Raw genomic sequence first — 9216 nt, 5'->3', positions numbered from 1 at the left:
GCGGACAGGCGTGGGGATGGGAGGGGGTGCGGATCTCTGCAATCTTTTCGTCAAAGAATGCTGCAAAGTCATCTGCAGTGAAGGAAGACTGGGGTGGAGGAGGTGGCACGCTGAGGAGAGAAGAGAAAATAGAGAAAAGTTGACGAGGGTTAGAAATGGAGTTATGAATTTTGGTTTGGTAGAATTTTGCAGAAGAGAACTCTGTCAGGAGAGACTGATAGGCTGAGAGGTCAGATGGGTCCCTGGATTTGGCCCACTTCCTCTCAGCAGCGCGGAGGGTGGCCCTGGAGGTGCGTAGGATGTCAGACATCCATGGACTGGGAGGGGATGAACGTGCTGGCCTAGGGACGAAGGGGCATAGGGAGTCGAGTGCTGAGGAGAGAGATGACGTTAGGGTGGAGGATGCAGAGTTAGTGGGGAGCTTGGAAAATGATTGAAGAGGGGGGAGGGAAGCAGTCACTCTGGGAGCAAGAGAAGAGGGTGATAGGGAGCGGAGGTTACGGCGGACAGTGACAGTGGGGATGGGAGGGGGAGAGGGAGGGTGTGGAGAGAGGGGGAGGGAGAAGGAAATGAAATGATGGTCAGACGTATGCAGGGGGGTAACCGTAAGATTGGAGCTGGAGCAGGTCCTCAGGAAGATCAGGCCTAGGAGGTTGCCTGCCTTGTGGGTTGGAGGAGAGTGTTGTAGGGAGAGGTCAAAGGAGTAGTTCAAGTTCCTTTGAATGCTCAAGCCCTGAACGGAAAACTCATCGCCCGGGTCACCCACATCACTGAGCCACTACACCTCGTTCTTTCCGGAAATCATCACGAAGTGATTCAACTTCACGTCATCGCCTCGCCCAATACTCCCCTGGTTCTCGGTCAGCCTTGGCTTGGGCTACACAACCCCCACATAGACTGGTCAACTAAAAAGATACAGAGCTGGAGCTCGTTCTGTCACAGCACCTGCTTGAGATCGGCTCTAACACCAGCAGGGGTCACTGACCTTGGAGAAGCATTCAGCGAACAACAAGCACTCACCTTACCCCCTCATCGGCCATACGACTGCAGTATTGAGTTGCTTCCTGGAGCTCCTCTACCCACCAGCAGACTCTTTCACCTGTCTCGGCCGGTGAGAGAAGCCAAGGAGACTTACATTCGAGACTCACTCGCCGCTGGCATCATTCGCCCATCATCTTCCCCACTAGGGGCAGGCTTCTTCTTCGTCTCCAAGAAGGACAAATCACTTCGCCCCTGCATCGATTACCATGGACTCAATAACATCACTGTCAAAAACAAATACCCTCTGCCTCTGATTAATTCCGTGTTCGAGCCTCTCCAGGGAGCCACCGTCTTCTCCAAACTGGATCTCTGTAACGCACACCAACTGGTCCGTATCAAAGAGAGCGACGAGTGGAAGACGGCCTTCAACACCCCGCTCGGACATTTTGAGTATCTGGTGATGCCCTTTGGGCTGACCAACGCTCCTGCAGTCTTCCAAGCCCTCGTCAATGACGTCCTTTGAGACCTGCTGAATCGCCCCATGTTCGTATACCTAGATGACATCCTGATCTTCTCCCGCAATATGGAAGAACATGTGCAGCATGTCAGTAAGTACTCCAAAGACTACTCGAAAATAAGCTGTTTGTCAAGGCAGAGAAGTGCGATTTTCATGTCGATTCCATCTGCTTCCTGGGCTACATCATTGAGATATAAGGGCGGACCCGGAGAAGATTAAAGCTGTGGTTGACTGGCCTGTTCCCACTTCCGTGAAGCAGCTACAGCGATTCCTGGGGTTCGCCAATTTCTACCGGCGCTTCATCTGCGATTACAGCCGAGTTGCTGCGTCCCTCACCCAGCTCACTTCCCCAGCTAGCCCTTTTACCTGGACCCCGGAGGCACAAGCCGCTTTCACTGACTTGAAGAAGCGATTTGCCTCAGTCCCTGTTCTCATCCATCCAAACCCTACAAAATTTTCAGTTTCACAAAGAGAATTAAGAGTCTTAAGATTTATTTGCTGAATAACATACAACAGACGATGAAATCACACACACAGAATTTAACGAAATGAACCATCTTGTAAGGCTGGCATTTAGAAAGGAACATGTTTTTAGCATTTAAGAGACCGACAAGAGCATTTAAGACAGTGGTTCTCGGTCCTGGGGGCTCCTTGCATATATTGGCTTTTCTCCATTGGTTTTGATGATCTACAAGAAAAAAAAAATAATAGCCTAATAATAATTAGAAAATCAATGTACATTATTTTTGTCTACCAGTGTCTTTTCAACAAGCAGCTCTCTCTCTTTTGACAAAAAAAGGGGACTTAGCCTTAATTAAAAACTGGCGGCCTGTCACACTCCTGTCAAGTGACTACAAAGTTCTCTCCAAGGTTTTGGCAAATAGACTCAAGGAAGCATTAGCAAAACTGATCCATCAGGATCAGTCTTATTGCATTCCTGGACAATCCATTATGGACAACCTGTTTAAGATGCGTGATGCAATGGATGTGTGTAAAATGTATGATCTGGATATTGGCATAATTTCTTTGGACCAGGAAAAAGCTTTTGATCGTGTTGATCACCAGTATTTGTTTTCCACACTCAAGGCGTTTGGTTTTGGGGAGCTTTTTATTTCTTGGGTAAAGTTGCTATACAGTGGAGCTTCATGTATGGTCAAAGTGGGGGTGGTTTAAGTAGGCCTGTAATAATGAGGAGGGGAATCAGACAGGGATGCCCAATTTCAGGACAGCTTTACAGTTTAGCCATTGAACCTTTGTTATGTAGGCTTAGGGGTAGGCTAACAGGACTGTTTTTACCAGAGCTACCAGGGAACGCACCAGTGAGTGTTTCAGCATATGCTGATGACATAAATGTCCTTATTAAGACACAGAGCGATGTGGAGATTTTGGTGGACAGCCTAAAGCTGTATGAGAAGGCCTCATTGGCAAAAGTTAACTGGGAAAAGAGTGAGGCCTTACAGCTGGGGGGTTGGAGGACAGGCTCAGTACCCAGTCTGCCAGGGATGCTTAGATGGGACAAAGAAGGGCTAAAGTGTCTAGGAGTTTTTCTAGCTACTACTGACACTTTCAGAAGAAGAACTGGGAAGGGATATTGGACATGGTTGTTGCTAAGTCTAAATGGCGGTGGTTGTTGCCACTAATGTCCTTTCGGGGGTTCTGGTTATCAATAACCTGGCTGCCTCAACACTATGGCACAGGCTTCATGTGTTGGAGCCACCAAGAGGTCTACTGGAGGAGACACAAAAACAGCTGGTGAATTTTTTCTGGTCGGGCCAACATTGGGTGAAGGCTGCACTGCTGTACCTCCCTGTACAGGAGGGGGGCCAAGCCATGGTTGACCTGCGGAGTAGGGTTGCAGCATTTCAGTTGCAAGCTGCCCAGAGACTATTTTATCACCCAGAGCTCAGCTGGAGAGGCTTAGCGTGGACTTCGTTGAGGAGGGCTGGAGGTCTCGGTTATGACAGTCAGCTTTTTTTTGTTAAATCCAGAGAGAATGGATTTTTCTGCACTTACCCTTTTTACAGATCTCTTGTGAAATCATGGTACGCAACGTTCACTATTAGGAGAGACATTACCTGTCCTGGGTGGTGGGTTTTGCAAGAGCCGCTTCTTCACCCTCTCTTGGAGATCAGATTGCTGCAGTCCATCAGTTTTCAGGCTGCCCTGATAAGCAGTGGGGTCACCAAGTTTGGTGATCTCATGGACAGAGGAGACTGGAGGACGGTACATGAGCTTGCCAGAAGGATTGATACCCAGTCAGTACGCCTGGTAGAGCAAGTTGTAGAGAGGGTCCATGCCTCACTTCCTGGCCCGTTTCAGATGGAAATTCAGAGACTCAAGCAAGATGGCTGGCCAGACATGGAAGAGGAGATGGGGTTTCCAGCTTTAGCTGTAACTGCAGCTATTGATGGTCAGCAGGATGCAGATAATTCTATACTATGTCTTAGCACACCTCAGCTGGGGAATCTAGCAGCAGTAAAGGTCCATCACCAAGCCACTCTGAGGAAGGTGAAGCCATCGGGGTGGCCAGGGGATTTGGGACCAGGTTCTTACCTGAGAGGGTGTTGGCGCTCCCTGTATAAGCCTCCCATAGAAAAGCGTACTGCGGATCTGCAGTGGAGGCTTGTCCATGGGGCCATCGCTACGAACAGACACATTGCACATCTTGATCCAACAGGAGACTTGTTTATTCTGTGGAGAGGTAGAAAGTGTGGAGCACCTCTTCTTTGAGTGCGATAGGCTAGATGGCATGCTAAGGATAGTGAGGCAGTGGTGCGCAGGCATAGGCATGGTTTTTTCTAGGAAGCTGTACATAGGAGGGCCAAGGTACATAGTTTAAGAGAAGAGGAGGGTGTGTCTGCTAAATTATATTTTTGGGCAGGCTAAGTTAGCAACTTGGATGAGTAGAAAAAACAAAAGAATTGGGGAAGGATCAGTGGACGCAGCGAAAATCATGTGTGGACTGATAGCAGCAAGGCTTCGCGTAGAGTTCTCCTTTTATACACTTGTGTGAAACAAACAGCTTTTTGAGCACTTGTGGGGAGTAAATAGGGTGCTATGTCATGTGGATGAGGAGGGGGGGCTTAATCTTGGTTTTTGATCCTTTGAATTTTTATTATTTTCTTTTATTTTTTTATTTATTTTTTGCTGATGGAGTTGGGATGTTTTTGTATATAAGTAAATGGAAGTGTATATGTTTCTCTTCTCTCTCTCTCCCTCTCTCTCTTTCTTTTCTCTATCTATTCTCTCTTTTCTGCCTGTGGTTAGTTTGTTAATTGTTTTTCTCTTTGTGTTGCTTGTATATTATTTTTCTTTTGAAGTACGGTAATTTCTGTGGTTGAACAATGTCCCAATAAAAGGGGTTTTAAATCTCAAAAATCTTTCTCTCTCTCTCATTCTCTCTCTTTCTCTCTCTCTCTCTCTCTCTCTCTCTCTCTATCCCCCCCCTTCTTTCCCTCTCTCTCTCTCTCTCTCTCCAGGCAGTGAGGATGTGAGGCTGGTGAATGGAAGCAGCCCCTGTGCTGGGAGAGTGGAGGTTTACCGTCAGGGAGAGTGGGGGACAGTGTGTGATAATGACTGGGATATGCCAGATGCTGGGGTGGTGTGTAGACAGCTGAGCTGTGGAGATGCTGTAGATGCACCAGGAGATGCTCACTTTGGACACGGGTCTGGGAGAATATGGATGGATGATGTATACTGCTGGGGATCAGAATCCACACTGAAGGAGTGTGGGTCAGGAGGATGGGGTGTACATAACTGTAGTCATGGAGATGATGCTGGAGTGATCTGCTCAGGTAGGAGCAAGACTCAGGTAGTGTTATACAGCTCTTGCCAATGTTCTTACAAAAACTCAGCAATTTGGATTTAAATGAGGATATATTAACTTTTGTGAATAAATATATGATTATTACATTTTAAAACATGTTATAAAATAAATGTGTGCATTGTTCCTTTCACTGAACTAATCCAGAATTTACATGTGATTGGCTCATCTCACCCTGCAGTTTACATGCGATTAGCTCATCTCATACTGCAGTTTACATGTGATTGGCTCATCTCACACTGCAGTTTACATGGTGATTGGTTTCATATTCACCAGCTGTAACACCATGTTGTAATCGCTGTGCAGTCCTCTATTCATGCAGCAGTGCCGAAGGTTGCCTCTGGAACAAGGTGCCAGTTCTCTCTTTATTCCCTGTTTAGCTCCAGCCCCTCGAAAAGTCCGGCTGGTGGGCGGGACTGACCTGTGCTCTGGGAGAGTAGAGATGAATCATCGGAGCTCCTGGGGCACGGTGTGTGATGCTGACTTTGACCAGCGGGACGCAGAGGTTGTGTGCAGGGAGCTGGACTGTGGAGTTCCTAAAGAGCTGCGGGGGGCAGCTGCATTTGGCCAGGGGGAGGGCCCGGTGTGGACAGAGGAGATTCAGTGTTCAGGCAACGAATCTCAGATTTACTTCTGTCCCAAAGCACCCTCACAGAATGAATCCTGCTCCCATGGAAACGATGTGGGACTGGTGTGTTCTGGTAAGAGTCTCCTGTGCACTGTGAGTGTTTCAGTGATACTGGGTTAATATGTAGGGAATATTACGGGATAGGGGTTACACAGATTATGTACCATAGACACACAGGAAGAGGAAGCACACAGAGCTATCACAGCCTTCCTGTGAGCTGCAGGAATTCACATACAGGCATTTCTGAGCAGCGGCAACTCCCAGTGTCTGTGAGTTTAATCTGTGTGGAGTTTGCATGATCTCCCAGTGTCTGTGAGTTTAATCTGTGTGGAGTTTGCATGATCTCCCAGTGTCTGTGAGTTTAATCTGTGTGGAGTTTGCATGATCTCCCAGTGTCTGTGAGTTTAATCTGTGTGGAGTTTGTATGATCTCCCAGTGTCTGTGTGAGTTTAATCTGTGTGTAGTTTGCATGATCTCCCAGTGTCTGTGTGAGTTTAATCTGTGTGGAGTTTGTATGATCTCCCAGTGTCTGTGTGAGTTTAATCTGTGTGGAGTTTGTATGATCTCCCAGTGTCTGTGTGAGTATAATTTGTGTGGAAATTGTATGATCTCCCAGTGTCTGTGTGAGTTTTATCTGCATTGAGTTTGCATGATCTCCCAGTGTCTGTGTGAGTTTAATCTGTGTGGACTTTGTATGACCTCCTTGTGTCTGTGTGAGTTTAATCTGTGTGGAGTTTGCATTATCTCCTTGTGTTTGTGTGAGTTTAATCTGTGTGGAGTTTGTGTGAGTGTGTGTGTGCGTGTGAGTACGCATGTGTTTTTGCATGTGTGTGTGTGCAGTGCATGTGCATGTGTGTGTTTGCATGTGTGTGTGTGCGTGTGTGTGAGCATGCATGCGTGCGTGTGTGTGCCTGTGCATGGGTGTGCATGTTCGTGTACGTGCATGAACGCCTGTGTGTGTGTAATTGTGTGCATGTGTGTGATTGTATGGGTGTGTGTGTGTGTATGCACGCATGTCTGCATGCCTGTGTGTCTGCCTGTTTCTGCAGTCTCTAGCTGCTTGCGTGCGTGTGTGTGTGCGTGTGTGTGAGAGTTTGTGTGTGTGTGTTTTGTACCTGTGTATTCTGTTAGCCTCTTCCCTAAGTCTCCTTTATTATCTCAGTGTTGGTCAGATGCTAACCCCACTGTGCTGTGTGTAGGGTACACTGGGTCCAGGCTGGCTGACGGCCCTGATAACTGCTCTGGTCGAGTGGAGCTGCAGCACCTGGGTAACTGGGGGACAGTGTGTGATGCATGCTGGGACAGGAGAGCCTCCAATGTCCTCTGTCAGCAGCTGAAGTGTGGGACTGCAGTGGCAGTGCCAGGACAGGCCTGGTTTGGAGAGGGGAGTGGGCCAATCAGAGCCGATGTGTTTGATTGCCATGGGAACGAGACACGCCTCTCACAGTGTGCTGTTTCCTCATGGAGCCGAGCTGTGCTCTCACATGGACAGGATGCTGGAGTCATCTGCTCTGGTGAGGAGTCCTGCTCTCTGTACTGTGTACATGGCACAATTTAGCATACATTTACTGCAGTGAGAGAGAGAGAGAGAGAGAGAGTGAGACAGAGACATCGAGAGAGACAGAGAGATGGAGAGAACTGAACTGAAGGCACTGAAGAGCAGCCAGCTCTACCCAGACAGAGGTCCCCTGGGAAACTCGCCATCAAAAAAACATTTTTACAAAATAGCATATAAAATGCCACACCCACTAGACATTTTGACAAAATCAACAAAAACTATACATTGACAGTTGGAATGATTAAATTAAACAATAAACTGGAAATGTATCGCGTTCTAGGCCGAGATTGCTCCCTGTCAGAATATCTCACTAGAGTTAAAAACCAAAATCTGGCTCACATTAACAATGTACAGACTCAGTGACCACAGCCTTGCCTTCGAAATTGGTTGCCAGAAAAAGACCTGGCTGGCAAAAGAGAACAGGCTGTGTGCTCATTGCAATCTGGCAGATGGAGACAGAGGCCCACTTCCAGCTTTCCTGCCCCAAGTACCTCCAAATCTGAAACCAATATTTTCCCAAATTCACTGAACAGAATAATCAGTTCCAGTACCTATCAGAACCAAATAAATAAATAAAAATTTGGGGGAAGAGGAGATCGCAATAGAGGTGGCAGCCCAGCATGTCTCTGCCTGCCATAAATTAAGAGAGGGTGTGGTCTAAATAACAGACCTGCCGCCCTGCACGCATTTTTTGTACCGACTACGCAGTTCTTGGTCAAAATACGCAGGTACGAAATGCCAGCTGAAACTACGCAACAACAAAACAAATTATTATTGTAATTTAATTACGGAAAACAATCAATTAATACAAAACAATACCGTACATTTATTCGGTATTTAAACTACATCCCTCGGATTGAACCAGATGCTACGACCTTGGCCAGGAAATTGACCTGTTTGCAGTAACTCAAACGCTACGGACACTCCGTGTTCAAACTTTGAATCGCGCACGTTTGTTGAGCAAAGTGACCATTGACCATTTCATTAATCATGAAAAAATGGTTTTAAGCTGGTGTACTCAAACTTTTGACTTGCAAGTATATAATAATATTGCCCAGTGCGGTGCAAGTTATATATTAGAATCAGGTTAAATTATACAATTTTGCCTGATCACTTCGAGTCAAATCTAGAATTATGAAGAAAGGCTTGTGTGTGCGTGCAAAGCGAAGTGGTGCGAAAGCATGTGAACTAAACGTTACAGTGACTATTGTGGTACTCAAAATATTTTCCTAAGGTTGGCAGGTATGAAATAATGGTACTGTACACAATATCATCTGTGTTAATTACTAATGCTGACAGGTTCATATATTGTTATACTATAAACTAAATATGTTTTAACCTGAGTGTGTGTGTGTGCATATGTGTGTGTATATGTCTGTATATGTGTGTGTGTGTGTGTGTGTGCATGTGTGTTTGTGTATCTATACTTGCATATGTGTATGGGGGGGTTGTTGAGAAACTGTGAGATGGATGTGGGCTGTCTAACAATCTACGGGTCGAGAATCCTGTGTTAATACAATGTTCTATAAGTGAAACGACCCTGGATTTAACCGGAGTGTAATCTGTAATCAATGTGTGTGAGTAATGCCCTTGAATTTAACAGAGGAGTCTAACCCTAACCCAGGCCGTCTGGGTAGTGTAGAGGTATAAGCACTCGCCTACCACCGCAGACACCCGGGTTCATTCCCCGACAGCGGTACTTCCGGCTT

General features: G+C 46.7%; 2 protein-coding genes across 2 annotated transcripts in view; one reads left to right on the top strand and one right to left on the bottom strand.

Annotated features, from left to right (window-relative positions):
- The window catches only part of LOC135249400 (zinc finger protein 883-like), a 167164-nt gene that overhangs the window by 33738 nt on the left and 124210 nt on the right, over positions 1–9216 (bottom strand). The window lies entirely within an intron of this gene.
- Positions 3116–7854, top strand: LOC135249552 (deleted in malignant brain tumors 1 protein-like). Its single transcript, XM_064325162.1, has 5 exons — positions 3116–3344; positions 3600–4199; positions 4978–5292; positions 5702–6022; positions 7149–7854. The coding sequence occupies exons 1-5, from the start codon at positions 3116–3118 to the stop codon at positions 7505–7507; spliced, it is 1824 nt and encodes a 607-aa protein (XP_064181232.1). The 3' UTR covers positions 7508–7854.

The sequence above is a fragment of the Anguilla rostrata genome, chromosome 2 (genome assembly GCF_018555375.3).
Source record: "Anguilla rostrata isolate EN2019 chromosome 2, ASM1855537v3, whole genome shotgun sequence".
Lineage (NCBI taxonomy): Eukaryota > Metazoa > Chordata > Actinopteri > Anguilliformes > Anguillidae > Anguilla > Anguilla rostrata.
The sequence above is the reverse complement of the archived record's forward strand: the minus strand, read 5'-3'. Positions and strand labels throughout refer to the sequence as shown.